Genomic DNA, 19,173 nt, shown 5'->3' with positions numbered 1-19,173 from the left:
GAATTGATCTCGGCTAGGAGAACCTAGGGTTGCCTCAGCATCCTTCTCGGCTAAGCCCAAGTAGGCTTTGGTGGTCTGTCTACGGGAAACTGCCGTGCCCCGACATTCTTCTCTGCCGGACCGCAACAGCTTCGGGGACTAGTGTCGGGGGGATGACCCCGGGTAGGGTCATGGCGACACAACTCTAGCCGAGATGACGGAGGCAAAGACGGCATAGTTATATATGCCGGCATCGTAAAGTCAAAACTAACACTAAGCCGGCATCCCGGGCGTATGTCGGCATGACCAAGCAATGGATTAGTGCATCTGGTGCTGCATCAATTGGCTGCTTAGCAAAAAAAATTCGAAGAAGGCTGCTTAGCATTTAGTGGCTATAATGCTGAACTTCGTTTGTGCTCAGTTGCTTACTATCAGAATGTCATTTTCTATTGAGTGTATTCTCTAGTCCTATATTGACTATACTTTAATCATGTTCGACAACACAATCCTACTTGTCTTTTGTAACAGCCCAAAATTTTCCCATTTTGGAATGTTAAATAAAATAATTATTTTAAATAAAATATTAGCTTTGGAGATATTTTTGTTGTGAAAATTCTGAAGGATTTTAAATTTTTAGGACTTATTTAAATTTTTCCACACCATGTTTGAATATTTAACAAAAGAGTGGATTAATATGACTATCCAAAGTATACAACTTGGTTGGGAGATTTATATAAGTTCGAAGTGTTTTATTTGGAACCCTTTGCACATTATGATTTTATCCGGATTATTCTTTTTATCTTAATAAATCCTATTTTTCTTTTTGAAGGATCTAATAAAACGCTAAGATTCCAATTTGGATGCCATGACCAATTGAGAGCATCGTTGGAATTTTTGAATCGATTAGAAATGCTTTCCAACATTTATTTAAATGTTAAAGTGAGGGAATAATATGACTTTCCTGATTATAAGGTTGGAAACATATTTAATGATTCACCTATGTTCTCTCGGTTTTTATTTTGTCATATTCATTTTGTTTTCGAGAACAAGTTATCAAATATTCGAGAAGAGGACAGTGTGACATCCTTGTGTGCAAATGTTATTCCAACATTTATTTCATTGTTGAGAGTGGGATAACGTGACGTCCCAATTTTTCCAAACTTTGCATCATGCATTTACACTCATGAGGATCATGCCATGTATGCACTTTGACCACCTTTAAACAAAAGATTTAAAATTTAAAACCTTTTATCGAGTCTTTTTCCTTTTAATTCTACCTTCCATCTATTTGGAATTTTCCAACCCATGGGGTTTTTAACAATAAAAAGGGGTTTATTGCAATAAGATAAGCTACCCCATAATTTTTGGTATTTAATTTGAAGTTGAAAAACTATTTTGTATTTAAATAACATTGCACTAGAGGAATTATATAGACAAAAGTATTTTAAAATATTTTATTTTGAAGGGAATTTAGTCCCAATAGTTGAATCATAAAAGTATATGATTCTACAAAGTTTCTAAAATTTATTTGAGTTCATTTGGAGTTCAAAATCAAAAGTTATAAAAGAAAAACAGAAAAAGAAAAGAAGAAAAAAAAAGAAAAAAAAAGAAAAACGGACCGGCCCGGTCACCCCACGCGCGCCCGCGACCGACCGGCCCAGCCCCTCAGCGCCCCCGAGCAGCCGAGCCAGCCCATTCCCCTCCTTTCTCTTTTTCTTCTTTTTTTTCTCTTTTTCTTCCTGGGCCGTAGCCTCACCTGTTGGCCCAAACCACCTATCTGCCCCAGCCCAACCTCCCACACAAGAGCACCTGCTCGTCTTCCTCGTTTGCGTCCAGGTACAGACACGTAGTGCCATGGCCGCCCTAATCCCATCCCCGTGCTTCCTTGTCTCGATTCCCGTCCAAATGCACTGAACCGGACCCGAGCCTTTACTCTCCCTAATTCTCCTCCTTAATCACCCCATTAACACAGCCTTTACCGTCCTCAGCGCCCTTAATGCCGGCCGGTGACATCCACGACCCGATCTCCCTCTTCGGCCTATAAAAGCCGATTCCGAGTGCGTCACTTAGAGCCCTTGCCTCCCCTCTCCGTTTCCCCCCTGCCCACTCCTCCCAATTTCGCGCCCACACCGCGGAATTCCTTGCCGGAGTTGCCACGCTGCCGGTCGCTCTTTCGCTCTCCGTCGTCACACCGGTGAGACTTGGTCCAAACCCCGGCAATTTCTTCCTCCTCTCTCCTTTGTGCACGTTTTGACGCGGACCATTTTGTGTTTGTTGTACCGAAGCCGCCCGCCGCCGTTCACCGGAGCTCCGCCGTCGCCGCCGCTGTTCCTCGTCGAGCTAGACGCCGCCCTCGTCGTCCTCGGGACAAACCAGCCGCGTCATCCTCTCCGTCATGACGCGCCGCCCCTCGTCGATGATTTCCCCGAGCCCGAAGACCACCGGAGCATCCCCGCGCGCCACCGCCTGAGCCACGCCGTCGCCGGAGTTGTTGCCGGAGCACTAGAAGCCACCGGAGGTGAGCTGGCCACCTTGGACTGTTGGATCTTGGCCAACGGCCGAGATTAAAACATTTAATCGAAGGGGTATCCTTCGATCCGGGCCGTCCATCTCGTTTAAGTGAGATCCGGTCGCGATTTAATTTGACCACGAACCGGTACGGGCGAATCACAAAACGCCACGTGGCATGTAATAAAGTGTAAAGATTATTCCCGGATGAATTAAATGGTAAAATTGCAGAAAACCCCCTGTAACTTCAAACGCTCATAACTTTTGAACCGTTTGGTCAAATTTGACGAACTACACCTTTTTGGAATCCTCATGGCATGAAGAATCTTTTGGCACAGTTTTTTTTTTCAGTTTTGGACAACTGAAATAGGACCAAATGACAGAATGCTTAACTATGAACGTTATCACCTAAAAATTTACTTTAAACGATTTTGGACGATTTATCCACTCTTAAAATTTCTTTGTTGCACCCTCTATCCAGTGGAATCAGAGGAAAAATTGTTTTTGTATAAAAATGAATGTATCACCAAAGTTAGAATAATCTAGCTTAAAATGGATTAAACAAGCTTTGTTTAATGTTTTCCTTTTCTCTACACCATGAACATGATCCTAACTTTTCATCACGTAGATGTAAATCACCAAACAAATTATTTGTGACAGAAACCAAATTTAGGATTGCATCATGTGTATGGCATCATGGCATATTTTATTTGATTGCTTGTATGTCTTGTATGGTTGTTTATTTTCGCTATACGTTTGATTGTTAGATTGTTCGGAGTGCGAACCCTGTCTTTGCGAAAAGTGTGAGAACAGCAACAACTTTGGACAAGGCAAGTTCATCTTGATCATGAATCACCTATCATCGCACTTATTTTTAATCCTATATGCATTAGCGTTGTTTGTAGAATTGCATTAGGATTAAATTATTATATTTATGCTAGCTATGTTGTCCTAGTAGAGTAGAATTACCTCGCCGTCAAATCCCCACCAATAGCCATCGTATTAGTTTACGCTTAGCCGTGCTATGTAAATATGCGTGGGAGGGAACCACTTTCATTCTAGAAATTTTGTTGGTATAAATATTATTTTGAAGTATGGCTAAAATCAACCCCTAAAGAACCATCCTGGGTGGGCGGCTTTGAGTACTATGGATGTACGCGACGTCAGGTCCATTTCTATGGGGCCCTCTGAGTCGTCTCTCCGTGGATTCGGGAGCGTCCATGGTTGTCTCTCCCGTGGATTTGGGGAACGCCTACGTCGTAAATGTGGAATGCCACCCAGGGTAACCAGAGGCTGAATTGGGATCCTATTTAAATTGCTTCCAGTACAACCACATGCTATATGGGCTATGACGAGAATAGTGTATGTTGTATGAACCTAGACCCGAAGAATTGTAATGATGTAGCAGTGTAGGTGGAGCGTGATTCTCTCGTGGTGTAGGGAATTATTTCTGAAAATCTCGTAATCGACGCCGTTGCTACTCTACCCTGAGGACAGCAAGGGATTAACCCGTTGGTTTCTTGTGGGGAATGTGTACAACCTCTCGAGAGTGTCAAAACTAAGTACTTAGCCGTGTCCCCGGTTATGGGCGAATTATGAGCAGCTAGATATGAAAACTAAGTAAGGTCTCACTCATTCAAACTTCTGAATAAAATGAATGGATTAAACTTGGGTTAGGAGCATTGATGTGTCTACTCAATGTCCTTAGTTTTAATAGGAGCATCGGTGTGTCTACCTGATGTCCGATAGATTTATCTTACTGTAAAATTCAATTGTAATAGGATAAAATTATGTTATTGCTTCCACGCCAAAATGCCTAAACTCCACCTAGCCAATATTGCATATATTTGATAGGATCTGTTATAAACTCCGGTGAACTTGCCAATACATTTAATGTATTGACCCTAGTGGCTGCAACCTTTAAATTGTTGCAGGGAATTCCGATGATGAGTAAGGTTACGTTGTTGGGTCACGAGTCTGCATTCCAACATGCGCTCTCTGTGATGTTGAAATGGCTCAATTTTTCCTTCGCTTTCCGCTGTTGAACAATTTATGTTATTTTTAAACGCTAACCCGTGTGGTTATGCAAAGTTGTAAGTAATCTAAAGTTCTGGATAAAGACGATGTAATAAATCACTTGACTTTTGTTTCTCGATATTACATCTTGAACTGTGTGTGCTAGTGAGTCGATCCAGTGACTAGCACTACAAACACAGAGATCGAACCCTGTACGGGGGCGGTCGCTTCATCTTTCCTGAGAGCTGTAACAGGGCATGACAGATTTCAACTGCCTACTTATCTGACAACGCAAATTCCAACAGGAAGTGGATTTCTTTACGGAGATTTAGAAAAAAAAAGATGTTTCATTGGTTTGTTACACTGCTATGAAGTGCTTAAATTCATTTTAGATTCCCATTTTGCTGATTTTTGTCAAATAAAGTAGTTCAGACATTTGCTGTTCGGTTGACTTTTATGTTAACGACTTCCATCATGGCAGATACGTAAAGCACCGTGATCTGGTGCTATATTCTTTGTTGTACGATTTTGATGGTTTACATAGAGCCAATACAATCTTGCCATTAATTGTGAGGACAAACCGACAATCTTGTGATTAAGTGTGAAAATGACAAACCAATAGTTTTAATCTTGTGATCTATTATATGCAGTGTACTGCAGAATGAACATCTATAAGTTCGTGGCCTAATGCGGATGGCCAGGTGTGAAGCTTGAAGGGCAGCGCAACAGATGCTTTGTCGCTGGTTGGCTTCCTCTGACCACACCTCCACTCATCCAAGCCTTCATCCTTATGTGGTTCTCCTTCCATTGGCTACTGCACCGAGTTTAAACAAACAAGTATCTATTTGGATGGTCCTGCTACTTCCTACCACACCTCCTCTAGAATCTATGTTCCTGGTTATCATTTCTACCATTGAATTTTGCATTGCTATATCGGGTTACTAGAGATTCCTGAAGCCTGTTCAATGTATCTGTTGGAACTTGATAGTGTTATTTGTATTAGAGTGAGTACTATGTCAGTTGTACACTTGTACTCAATGAAGGGATCATGTAATTTGTTGAGACTGCAGTACACCAATCATGTTTGCCAGTTATAAATCTGTATGCTATAAGAAGTATATATTTTTCTACTTTGGGCTACGTGTAATATATGATGTAACCTTTCAATGATTCACACCCAGCTACAATTCTTTTGGATGTCACATAAAAAGGCCATTGCTTTTTGCTCATGTAGTTATTTTATATCCTTGTGTACTCTGCACAATGATAATATTAAAGAGTTGATAAACTGCCTTCTCTAGCAAAAAAAAAAGTTCTATCTTCTAAAGTTTATGGAGACAAAATCAGAGTTAAGGAGCATCTCTTCGGGTGCAATATGTGTGCTTGCTTCTTCTGATGTTTCAAAACTGTACAAAGGTTCATCTTTGCTTGAGCTATTCTTTTCCCATCTACATGCCATGTTTTCTTTTCATTATTCTGTGTAAACCAGATTAATTTTCATCATTTGTTAGAGAGAAAAGTTATTGACAGGTGGAGTTTTTGTGCCTGAAGGATGCTGGTAAATGATTTTTATGCAAGGTGTGATGGGAGTATTGCAATTAATTAGTTTCCTTAATAGTTAGGTATAGTTGCATCTTTGATCATGTTCCTTGCTCAGTTGTACTGTATGGTTATGCCTCCTTTGCACCTTTAGCCTACTGAAACATTGTTCGGGCCAGGTATCAAGTTTTATTTTTGTTAACCTATATCCTACAAGTTTTAATATGTGACAAGAAATGTATGAGTGGTTTGAATATGTGAGAAGAAATGTCGGAGTTCTCCGATCATTCTTTCCACTGTACATATCTGCTACTATACCGAGTAGATGCATTTGCAGCAGTGATCTTATGCGAGCTTAGGTCAATTCTTCATACAGTTCGTACTTCTAATTTTTTGGTGTTAGTCATTGGAAAAATAAATTGTCTGTAATGTAGGATGCCTGTTGTATTTTCAACTTTTAAATGAGTAAAGAGATTCTAAACCTGCCCTACAGTCCTATATATGTAGTTAGCCTTTGGAGTAAACATGAACCAGCATACCTTCGCTTGCTTAGAGTGTCTATATTGGTAACCGATATGATTCTATTCTACGACTGTATGGAATTATTTTCTACATGCACAGTATTTCAGGAGTATATCTAATCTATTATCTTCATGGCATGTTGACAAGTTTCACACGGGTGTGACCGAAAATAAGTGACTAGGTTAATTTATTGGAGAAACCCAAAAGCCCTTCAGTGTTGTCTCAACCTAGCCTTTTTTTTAACTTGTATCCTATTTCCACTTTAATCGTGACCAAGACGACAAAAAGCCTAATGTTAACCTCAAGCAAACAATGACCAAAATATCTTCAAAACTATTAGAATTCACATAACTGGACACTCTGAGAGCTCTCATATGTACATCCACTCTCCTAGGTTATCCAATCGTGTTTGGTTCATCCCCAGCCGTCGGATACAACCAACCCAATGCAATAGACCAATGCTATGAATTTATCAGGAAAACGGCATTCCAGATATTTTCACTATTACTCTCAATTACTAACCAACTTAGCATGAATTTAACTTTCCTATTCCGTGCCTCTGTACATTTACACCTTTCCTATCATTTATCGTCGAAACTGACCGGTGCGGCGACGCTCACCAACATGATCTAGTGCAAGGAAATAACCAGTGCAATATAACCGTGCTAAGTAAAACCTGTCTAGAAAACATCCAGGAATACTTTTGAGAAAATGCAGTATTAGACCAATTTTCTATGCATGCATCAGAGACTCCTTTCTAAACCAAGCTTACTTTGGTGGTTAGTGGCTGGTGGTATTACCATTGATCATATCTCAAGCTCTATGTGTCTCATTGAGATGGAATATATTCTTTCAGCAGGAGAAGATGTGTTTATCATTAGTGAGGTGTCTGCGGTGACATCGTCCACCGTCAAAGCTTCGCAAATCGAGTCTTTAGAGGCACATTTGTGAGTGAATACATGTGTTGTTGCTGCTGCGAGCATGTACGCATGCCTCGAAAATCATCTCGATTTTTTTGAGGATGTAAATGCAAAAATGAATCCCATGACAATGACCCGTGAATAGTTGTAGAGAAAGAGGGGGCGAACGTTTCAACGGAGATCCCATGAGGAGCATGCCTCTGCCCATCTGCCGTCTTTGTCAGTTATGTTGTATGACGATGGCCGTTGCTCTAGCATCTAATGGCGTAGGGACCTTGGTTCTATATGTGTTTTGTGCTTGTGTTTCGTATAGTGCGGTGAGAAAAACACCATCGTGTAGAAATAAATTCCTCCATCTTTTTTGTCGTCTTGATGGTGTCGATTCGAATCAACGTGGAGCCAAAGCAGATGCATTGTCGACTTGTCGTGGTTTGATCATTCGTGTCTCGTGTGTTTCTGTTGCTACCATTTTCAATTGTGATCTTATCTTATCGGTCAAACCTATGTTCCATGTCTTTTGAGTTTTGGACCCATGCTAACCGATGTGTAAAAGACAAAGCTTTGTCCCACCGCTCTAGATAGGTGGTCCCTAATGTGGTGGTGATTTATCCCTCTAAGTTTATTTAGACTTGTGAACGATCACATCTGATGTTCCTGGTCCCTAATGTTCCTGTTGCATGCTGAGTATTATGGCAAGAACAACATCTGATGTTCCTGGTCCCTAATGTTCCTGTTGCATGCTGAGTATTATGGCAAGAACAACAATGTCCAGGAAGCCATGGTTCTATTTGTTTGTTGTTTTATGTGTTTTGATCCGATTGTAATACGGAGTATGTTGCTTTACTAAATTGCTAAAATAAGGTATCCTGCGAGACCGAAAATGCATCTGAAAAACCTAGATCCACGCCAAAAACCACACAGTTTTGCCGTCGTACTCATGGAAAGCCAAGGCGGGGCCATCTGTCAGCCTCCTCCACCCGTCCACCCCGCGATATCTTCCATCTGCCACCTCCCCATCCTTCCTCTCCAGGGTCAAGACGGAAAACCGTAAACTCACCCAGAAAACTGGCTACTCCGTGCTCATCTCTCTAGTTTCTCCGCCCCCAAAAGCTACTCAACACGACCCCTCCCTTAGAACACCCCAATTTCCCTTCTCTTCCCCGGCGACGTCCCCAAGCCCACTGATTCCGGCCAGATCGACGGTCACCTCGAGCTCGCGCAGCCCCCATGGTGTCCCGGACCCCTCCATAGTGCCCCCCTACAGTTATACGCCCCGAACCCTAACCATTTCGTACCTCGAGGTATCTGCCCCCCCTGTACCTCTAGTGTTAATACTTTTGGGTTTGGGGAGGCGTCCGCCAGTGGCTGCGAGTGCGTAAATATGGGGGAGGGTTCTGGGCGGACTCGTTCCTCCCGCGCCGCTCGGGCGCAAAACCCTAGCTATCAGGAGGAGGAGGAGGTTGCAGCGGCCGCGAGGCGGGTCAAGGCTGAGATCGCCGACGATCTGAACGGCGACCCCGCGGAGGATGAGGATGAAGAGGAGGTGGAGGAGGGCGAGGACGAGATGGTTGTCGCCTCCGACGAGGAGGGCGGCGACGAGGACGAAGGGGAGGCGGAAGGCGGCGGTGGGGATGACGGCTTTGTGCCTCGTACGCTGGAGGAGGCCCTGGTGCCGCGGGTGGGCACGGTGTTCAACTCCGTCGACGAGGCATTTTCGCTCTACAAGGCATACGCCTACCGCATGGGATTCCACGCCGTGCGCCGCACCTGCCACAACTACGAGGGGCTTCGCTACCGATCCACCTTCTCATGCACCCAGAGTGGCAAGCCTCGGGCTGGCGCCCCGTCTGAAGGTCCAAGTGCCCGCTACCCACTCCGCAGCAAGCGCGGGGCAGCCACCCAGGAGAAGCGGGCGCGGCGTGCCACATCTGAGAAGACTGGATGCAAGGCGATGCTGATAATTCGTGACAAGCGGGTGAACGATAGGTGGAAGGTGGAGTTTGTTGACTTGGAGCATAACCATCCTTGCACGCCTGATATGGTGAGGTTCTTAAAGGCCTATAGGGAGATGCCTGAGTCAGCCAAGAAGAAGTCCAAGATCACAGATGAGATGGATGAGATGGTGGAGAAGTCGTTGAGTGAGATTGCTGAGACCAGGAAGTTCCCGACTCGCCCCAAGCGGAGTGTCACTGCTGGAGCTGTTGTTGCTGGGTTGAGGTTTAGTAGATGCGACAGTTTTGTGCAGCGTTTCAGGGAGGATGACCTCAATGCAGTCAAGAAGTTCATTGAAAAGATGCAGCAAAAGAAACCAAACTTAATTCACAGCTGGGATCTTGATGAGGAAAGTCGTGCCAAGAATTTTTTCTGGACTGATTTGAGGTCTCAAGCGCAATACCGCTACTTCGGTGATGTTATTACTCTTGATGTTACTTACTTACAGCACTCTCGTGCTAGCCTCCCATTAGCTACACTCCTTGGAGTGAACAACCACGGCCACCTTGTGCTACTTGGATGTGGTCTGCTCTCCGAAGACAGTAAAGAAAACTATGTTTGGTTGTTGAAAAGGTGGTTGAGCTGTATGAACGGCAAGGCGCCCGAGGCGATTACCACCAGCTATTCAGATGTGGTGGCAGAGGCTGTGGCTGAGGTATTGCCACATGCGAGGCACCGTTTCTGCTTTTGGCATATCTTGAAGAAGCTCCAAGAAAACGTGGGGCGTACACATGAGAAAGAAGCAATTTGTTCAAGATTCAAGGATGTTGTTTATGACACAGTCACTCTTACTGACTTTGAGAAAGAGTGGGGATCCATGGTTGAGCATTACAAGCTCAAAGACAATGAATGGTTCTCCGCACTGTACAGCTGTCGGAAGCAGTGGGCTCCTGGTTATGTCAATCATTCATTCTGGGCTGGTACATCTGCTATCAGGAAGGTCGAAAAACCAGATCCATATTTTGACGGTGCTGTGACAACTAAAACTACCCTGCCAGTTTTTCTTGAGCAATATGAGACTACCCTGAAAGGGAAGTTGGAAAGGGAAGCATATGATGATCTGCGCTCTTATTATTCTAGGCTCACTTTGCTGTCAGGATTACCATTTGAGGAGCAACTTGTGGAGCTCTACACAGTGCCCATGTTTCAGGCATTCCAAGATGAGATCAAGCAATTGATGCATGTGATTTGTAAAGAGGTAGACAGGAGCGGGAATTCAGTTACCTACATGGTCAGTGAGTTAATACAAGGAAAGAAGGTTGACTATACAGTTGTGTACAACAATTCTGACAAGGATGTTTGGTGCATCTGTCGCTCCTTTCCATCACGAGGGATCCTTTGCAGCCATGCTCTATCTGTTCTGAAGCAAGAAAATGTGTTAATGCTGCCATCAAAATACATCCTCAATCGCTGGAGGAAGGACTTCAGAATACTTAACACACCCGCAAGCTCCAGCTCTGTGGCATTAGTGAGAGAACTGAGCATATTTGATGATCTTTATGTGCGTGGCCATGAATATTTAGAAGATGCTATTGACATTGGGGCTAGAGAACCTGAATTAAAGGAGTTTGTGTTGTCAGCCATGAAAGAAGCAAAGGACAAACTAATTAGGCTTGATCAGATCCAGCAAGGTGATCAACGGGTTGATGTAAACATGGCATTAACTGGCCAAGCATCCACAGATAGAAGAGTTGATGTGAACATGACATCAAACACCACTCCCCTCATTCATGGGGACAGAATGGTCGATGCAAATATGACATTAAACACCACATCCATGATTCACGGGGACAGGAGAGTTGATATGGAAATGCAAACACCCCACCTTATCCACGCAGAAGGAAGAGTTGACATGAACATGGCATCTCCCCACTTGATGCAGAGGGACAGAAGAGTTGACATGAATATGTCGTCCCCTCACCTGATTCAGGGGGACAGAAGAGTCGATAGGAACCTGGGGTCGCCACACTTTATACAAAGTGACAGAAGAGTTGATATGAACCTGGCATCACCACATATGATACACGGGGACCGGAGAGTTGATATGAACATGGCGTCGCCACACCTCATACACGGAGACAGAAGAGTTGATATGAACATGGCATCTCCTCACATGATGCAGGGTGATACAAGAGTGGATATGAACATGGTATCCACTGCTCAGGATGATGGGATGCACACTTTTGATTTGGTGAACGTAAATCTGGAGGGTGGCTCTTTGTCAATGGCTGCAACTGATTTCATGCAAATGCATCCACATCCAACCGTTTACCATCCCAAACAACTCCTCAGTATGAGAGACCAGGTGATAGACTCAAATAAGAGACCCAATGTCGAAACAAATACGTACTTTATGGGAGGTGGAATGCATGTGGGGTAGTTTAATTGTTTACCCCTGTAACATTTTGTGTTTAGAGGAGGACACAACCAACCTTGTTGTATGTTCATATGTATGTTCTTAGAGCAGGCAGTACAACTAATCACTAGTTTGTACTAATTGCAGTTGAATCATTGACTGCTGGTAGCTCCTTTTGACCATTTTTCTTCTTCTGTTTGGCAGTTGTAGCAAGGTACTTTAATGGCATTGTTCTGTGCATATTGTTGATAGATAGTAATAATTTTCCTGGGCATCTGGTAATTTGAAGTGTGACGCCTCTAATTGCACAGCTTGATTTTGCATGTCTCTGGCTTGAGCTGTTGGTTGCATTGCATGCTTTGTGCTTCTCATATGTTTGACTGACACATGTCAACTTTTAACTGATAGCTTATCTGGAAATACAATGCAAGATTGAAGTTCTAGTGTTATGATAATTGCAACGTGGTAACCTACTCGCAAGCTATCTTGCAGGTTGGTTCCTTTGGCTCTTATTCGTTGTAGCTGTAGCTGTGTTATCTTGTGTCTGCTGCTTAAAGTGTCAGCTTGTTATTGTTCAGGTATAAGTTACAGGTATATTTCAGTAATCATAGAAGCTTCACTTCCTCACGTCCAGTGGACAGTAGTACCATTAGTCGCTTGCTGCCTATTTTACACGAGTAGCAAGTCAATATCAGCCTACAGCTGCAAGGCAGGACCTGTGGCTCGCTAACTTTCTGTTATGCTTCGTAGGAAAAAAAATTAACAGGAAAATTACGAGCCAAGCCTGTGGTGTTTGCTCTGTTTGATTCTAACCGTCTGTCCGTGATTGATTGATGATTTATTAGGGCAGGGACTTCTTGAGTACTTTTTGTTTGTCAAAACTTGCTGTCTCATCTCTCTGTTCTTGCACCATTGGGATTTGAAACGTGATATGGGTTACCGTCCTGGTTTTGCTACATGCTCCATCTACCTGTGAAACGGTCTGTTCATCCAGCCGATCATGAAGATCGGACCTACAGAGGGTCCATGATGCCGCAGAGTCACCTGGGTCTGAAGAGTTTCAGGCCTTCAACTAGGCGCACTCTTCAGCTGTATCTCACAGCAGGACAATCTAATCGGCAGTTCCAGTTACATCTGCAAGCATGAGGACTGTGTATTTAGACTTAAAGAGTATCAGATGCTTTTCTACACCCATTAGCTAGTGTATCAGGTGTTACCTCTCCGCTTGACAAAACTTTACGTTTCAACAAGGGTGTGCTTGTGTTGATTGAATTAAAAATTAAATCTTGAAAATTGCAAAAGAATACCCTATCAATATGTATAGATTTGTCATGCTAACAATTACAACTAGCTCCAAGCATACAATTTAATAGCTTGCATTGCTCCAATAGATTTTGGGAACATTTTATTCCATTTCACAAGCATTTCTCGAACAATTATTCTTTCTTGCCTGTTTGTCTACACGGAGTAGGTTTCTAGTTTCACCCCCCCAGATCTGCTTTTTACTTCCTACTAACAACATTTATCAAACATGTCATGAGCATGCAGCTTCGACCACAAGGCTTTTTGTGACTCCTGTGCATGGATCTCCAAAGTTCTTCGTTGACACCGGCACACTGCAACTGCTCACACCGATGCAGGCCTGCAGAGTTTCAACATTGTCAGCACGTCGTAAGAAAAACAATACATGGACATGGCAAGTGTGAAAGTGGAACAAATTTAATTTACCTCCTGGGCAACTGCAAGAGCTTGAGGGCTGCTGCATTCACCATGGTTGTAGTTACCACAGGTGCCACTTGGTGTCCCGAAGCTTGCAAACTTGATGCTGCTGATGACTTGGCCTGCTTTGGGACATTCCAGACGAAGTGCTGGCCCAGATCTCTGCACCTTCTGCTGGGGAGAGATCCAGCTATCAATTTGGTCGGGATGATCCTCAGACACGTGTGCACACACACTTGCTGTCTGTTTCGTCGTAAATGATATCTTGCTCGGGTCACCACCAAACTGCTCAAAAAGGACTATATCATTGCTGCCTGGTTGGAGAAACGAACGGGGTACATGATACCTGTTTAAGAAGGTATGAAACTGAATTAGTCATTCAATTCTAGCAGTTCATGCATTTCTTGCACCATGAATAAAGAACTATATTTTTCAGTGTTATGGCTGTCATAAATTTAATGCCGAAACTATCTGGCCTTCATTTTTTTAGTACTAGCAAGCGATCAGTATGGAAGTACTTTGATCTCAAAATAAAGAATACTAGCACAATGCCCGTACGTTGTGATGGACTAAAAGTACATGTTTAAAGAGATTAGTGTGCTATCACTATCTATTATCTTATTCTATCAATCCATATTCATTCTCATTTCAATGTGTCAAATCAGCATGTGAGTCAAAAGGTGATGCAGTCCGGAATGACAGACCGCTACTGCAGATTGAGTCTTTTATAGGAGTAAATAAATGTCGTGAACACCTAAATGCAGCATCTCTCTGAAAGAGTGCTTAAACCTTTTCATATAAGAACATATAAAATTATCAGAATAGGTACTGTCACTCTGTAGGGATCGAAACATAGTATGAGTTTCTTGGAGAGGATTCTTACAGAGTCTGTGATGGCTGCCCACATTTCTTTAGGCATTTGCTCGAACTGTAAGGTCCTCTGTAGTTGCATGAATTAACACAGCCGCTTTGTGGAGCGAGATTTGTTGGCCAGTAGCGACCAATGCTCTGCCCGTTCACCCACGCCTCACCTTTTCCCATTCCCGTGAAGTCTATGGCAACAGGATCATCACCTGCAGGAGTTGTAAATTTGCTCTGCATTTGGAGCATTAGAGTTAGTACATTAACTCCAAATGCTGCAGGTAGCATAGTTCCTGGATTAGAGGATTAGACTGACCTTGTACCAGATCAATGGTTGATTGGTTGGGTAAGCTTTGTCCGATACCCATTCTGGGGAGGCCTCTGAAGGATTATATAGATGCAAGCCTTCTCCTCTGAGTCCTACCTGGAGAAAAAAAGTATTATGACAAGGAAAACCAACAATATTTGCCAATAGTTATTTAACGCAGAGACAGTATATTACTGGAGTGTACACACCTGGTATGTCCAATCTGTAGAAGATAGATCGAGCACTCCTTTTGGTCCACTCAGCTTTACTGGACCGGTAATTCCAGCACCAACTAGGTCAAAGAATGCACCATAGTTCTGAAGTACCAGTGGAGTTGAGGAAGAGTAATGTTAATAATTGGGTATTAGATGTAGTCTTGTTTTTTTGAATACTTAATCTAAGATGACTAAGTAGAGACGGACATCAAAATGGAGCAGAGTGGATATTGACTTACCGACAGCCCAACTGTTCCACTCAGGAGATCTATTTTATTCTTCCCAGGCACAAGTGTAATTGGTGTTTGCAACGAGATGAGGGAGCTAGTAGCACTGCCCTTGGCGCTGCCTGGTAAGATTTCAACAGTTGTGTTTCAATACACAAATACACCTTATGCATGGAAGATGACTGTTCAGAATTAACATGATGATTCAAATGTAATCTTAAGGAGTTTGCACTGTCCTATTACCTGCAAATTTGCCATTGATGTAGGCCTGAAGAACATGTCCAAGTGAGTTAACAAGCAGATTGGACTGACTGCCATTAAGATACGGTTCCCCACCTTTAACAACAACGCTGCACAAAGTAGAAACCAGTGAGTAAACTGGTTACTGCCAGTTCACCAATTACTATGTGGCACATTACAGCCAGGCGTGCGATCCTGTACCTTGTTGAGTACCACAGGAAATCGCTGGCATCTGCGGTGGTGTTTATCTGCTCCATCAGTCCAGGTTTTGTCAAGGCATTCTCCGTTGTGATACCAACAGGTTCTATGGCGTAGCTCCAGCCAGACAAAGCTAGCTCTGTCTCGATGGACGAACCATCAGACGCTTTAGTGCTGGACCCTAGGCTTCTCATTTCTGAAGTTGTTGTCTGAGAATTGATCTGCCAAGAGACGTGTATCAGAATCAGATCGGAGGTTAATGTTTTTTCCACAAATGCGGGTCGCTCTTGTTTTAACGAAAGGAATGCACGTACCTGAGCTGTGTTCAGTACCACGTTCTTGCAGTCAGGAAGGATGCTGACAGACCACGCAGGGAGTTTATATGCGTTGCCATTGAATGTGACAGTTTTGTCAGATTGAGTGTCCATGTTGGCGAGGAATGCTGCGCATACTGAACCAGCCTTGTATACGTGCGCCTGAAGCCAGAAGAATGCAGATATCATCATCACGCATACTCGAAGAAAGATTGATTTATCAATATTGGTTCTTTAAATAAAACCTGCTTTTGGAAAAGCGGATCATATACCTCAGCATTTTGACCCATGGACATGTATGATGGATCAGTTGCTATGAGTGCAGGTTCGCACTGCTTTATTGCTTTATGCACATCCTTCAGGTGGCCCCACTTGGGCTGCCTCACTAGCCCTGAATCACACATTGCAAAAAGGTAAAAAAAAAACTCAGATCACTTAAATTTTAAAGAAAAAAACTGTCCTTATCCATTCTAACATGACAATGCCAATGATCATCGTCAGACCTCTCCGCTTCCATGAGAGAGCCACATACAGGTCATGAGACATTCAAAAAAGAGCACTAGGCAGCACGGTCAGCTCAAGAAGATATTCGCTCACCATACTCATCGATGGGGGCGTCGTAGTCGTAGCTCGTGGAGATGAATGGCCCTCCCGAGCTGCGGCCGAAGTTGGTCCCTCCGTGATACTGCCAACAACGACCAAGAGTTAGTTAAGCAGGCAACCCACCACGGACATAAGTGCGGCATTAGCATTTAGCAGCATATAGCCATATATAGTACCATGTAGTAGTTCTGCAAGGTGCCGCCCCGCTGGTAGAAGCGCGCGACGGCGAAGGCGAGGTCCTCGGTGGGGCGGTACGGCACGGCGCCGCCGAAGGAGAGGAACCAGCCGCTCCAGTTCTCGGTCCACAGCTTGGGCTTGCTGTTGGAGTTCGGGGTGAACTGGTCGCAGTAGAACCCGTTGCACGTGTTGATCTGCGCCGCATCCCCCCCAAAAACGAAAGGAACGGAAACCGTTCAGCCATTCACGTTGCATGCCGTCGCGGTATCCATAATCCATCCATGATCGGGCCACCAAGGAATTGGGAAAGGACTTACGAGGGGGTCGGGCGCGTCGGCCTGCTGGCACATGACCCAGGGCACGCCGGTGTCGAGGGCCACGGCCATCCCGGCCGCCCACCGGATGTAGGACTTGCCCGCCGCCCCGTAGGCCGAGTCGATGTTGCCGTACTCGTTCTCGATCTGCGACAGGATGATGGGGCCTCCCTGCGACGCGTACAGCCCCGCCCCTTTCATCGTGGCCACCACCTTCTCCGTGAACCGCTGCATCTCCGTCTGCACACACACGCAATGATACCACCGAATTATCCACATGTTAATCGATCAAGCTGCATTGCACGCTGCTCAAGTGCTCCCACAGTCCGTCCCACTTCACAGCTCATCATGTTTACCTTGAAAGGCTCGTTGTCGGTGCGGAACTTGATCCCCGGGATGAAGTGCAGCCATAGCGGGAAGCCTCTGCGGTTACAAATTAACAACGGGGCACATCAGCTCGAGCGGGGTACAATCCTACTGACAAAACTGAAACGGAGGTTGCAGAAGGTAAAAATGCAGAGCCAGGAGGAGGCTGACCCGTAGTTCCACTCGGCGCAGACGTAGGGGCCGATCCTGAGGTGCACGTAGAGGCCGGTGTCGGCGGCGGCCTTCACGAACCTCACCAGGTCCTTCCTGCCCTCGAAGTCGTACTGTCACGTGGCAGTTCTTTTTACTCGTCAGAAAGGAATTATTCCTTGATTTCGTGACAGCCATAGATATCGGCATGATGCAAACTTGGTAACATTTTTTTAAGAGTAAACGTTGCTAGTTCTCTAAGTTCATAATACTAAGTAAATAAAAGAGACCGGGAGTGAGTGAGGAGAATAAAGCATGGGGTGCAGAGGAAGCAAACCCGGCCTTTGACACATGACGACCAGGAGGAGATGATGAGAAAACAAAAAAAAAAGGTATGATACACTAGTAGGGAATATTAACGAGTGATAGAGAGAAAAAAAGGGGTTTGATGGCCGGTATGGAGCGGAGAACGTGCCTGTCCCTGTACGGGCTCGTGGATGTCCCAGAAGACGTACGTCTCGACGACGTCCAGGCCGCCGTCCTTGGCCTTCTGCATCAGCCCCGGCCACATCTGCAAACAAGCAACAGCCGCCGCGTCCATGGCTTTGACGTCAGTGCCATCAGCTCGGACCACGCACCAAAGAGAAACAGAGGAGGATGGCCGGAAAGCAAAAGCAGAGTACGTGGGAAGACAGAGAGAAAGGAACGGCGTGGACGTACGTCGGGCGTGCTCCGCGGGTAGTGGATGGAGCCGGAGACGAGCACGCGGCGCACGCCGTCGATGACCAGCGCGCGGTGGTCGTACGTCACGTTGGTCGCCGACGACGCCCCCGCCAAGCAGAGCAGCACGACCAAGACGGGGAGCAGCAGCTGCCTGCAGCCGACGGCTGCCATTGCCGCCCTCGCAGGAGACGCACGCACGTTTGCACGTACGTACGGGAAGAAACAACAGCAACAGCGGCGGCGGCTAGCTTCTTTTACGCGATTATGGCGTTCGGTGTACTAGCAAAGCTAGCGCGGCGAGCAGTAGTAGTGGAGTGAGGACGTCGAGCAGGAGCAGGGAGGAGTTGCTCGGTGGGGGGTGGAGGGGAGGTGAGCATAAATGAAAAGAAATTAAATCTTCAGAGGTAGCTTTGCTCAGCTAAGCTAGCTCGGTGCCTCGCTCGGTGTGTGGCTGGCTTTGTCGACGAGAAAATGGGATTTGATTGCAGGGGAGGGGTCGTCGGCGGAACGGAGCAGAGCGCGCACAACTAGTTTAATACCCTTTCTCGCCCGCGCACAAACGGAAACACCTCGCTTTCTCGATCCCTTTGTTTGTTTCCTGCGTGGATGCGGTGCTGCTGCTGCTGCTGGTGGTGGTGCCGTGCCCCTCTTCCTCCTCCTGCCACCGGGATTAAAAAGGTTGCGCGCGGCAATGTGGGTGGGTGAACCGTGCGGATCCCTCTCTCTTGACAGCTGATCTCCTTCTCCCTGCCGCGCGCGGCGTTTGGTTTGCTAATTGCTACTGCTTGCAAGCGACGGCAACAACGGCGGCGACACTCATCCGCGGGATCGCGATGGCGATCGCGATGAAAACCAAGTTAAATGGTTCGGATCGACGGAGAGGCGAGGAATTACTCCTCTTTGCTGGTGGTGGTAGTTAATGGTGGT

General features: G+C 45.2%; 2 protein-coding genes across 2 annotated transcripts; one reads left to right on the top strand and one right to left on the bottom strand.

Annotated features, from left to right (window-relative positions):
* The first annotated feature begins 8,515 nt into the window (after nt 1-8,515).
* Nucleotides 8,516-12,120, top strand: LOC100842103 (protein FAR1-RELATED SEQUENCE 6). The gene has a single exon (XM_014896720.2). The coding sequence runs from the start codon at nt 8,866-8,868 to the stop codon at nt 11,854-11,856; it is 2,991 nt and encodes a 996-aa protein (XP_014752206.1). The 5' UTR covers nt 8,516-8,865; the 3' UTR covers nt 11,857-12,120.
* A 1,005-nt stretch (nt 12,121-13,125) lies between these two features.
* On the bottom strand, nt 13,126-19,070 carry LOC100830971 (beta-galactosidase 6). Its single transcript, XM_010230557.3, has 17 exons — nt 18,244-19,070; nt 17,999-18,094; nt 17,545-17,657; nt 17,364-17,430; nt 17,011-17,247; nt 16,693-16,887; nt 16,511-16,598; nt 16,186-16,304; nt 15,914-16,075; nt 15,603-15,820; nt 15,405-15,511; nt 15,174-15,283; nt 14,929-15,036; nt 14,729-14,836; nt 14,435-14,646; nt 13,561-13,897; nt 13,126-13,474 (listed from the first exon to the last, which is right to left on the bottom strand). The coding sequence occupies exons 1-17, from the start codon at nt 18,415-18,417 to the stop codon at nt 13,367-13,369; spliced, it is 2,559 nt and encodes an 852-aa protein (XP_010228859.1). The 5' UTR covers nt 18,418-19,070; the 3' UTR covers nt 13,126-13,366.
* Nucleotides 19,071-19,173: the final 103 nt, after the last annotated feature.

Source organism: Brachypodium distachyon, chromosome 1 (genome assembly GCF_000005505.3).
Source record: "Brachypodium distachyon strain Bd21 chromosome 1, Brachypodium_distachyon_v3.0, whole genome shotgun sequence".
In the NCBI taxonomy this organism is placed as follows: domain Eukaryota; kingdom Viridiplantae; phylum Streptophyta; class Magnoliopsida; order Poales; family Poaceae; genus Brachypodium; species Brachypodium distachyon.
Note: the sequence above shows the minus strand (reverse complement) of the source record. Positions and strands in the feature narration are given on the sequence as shown.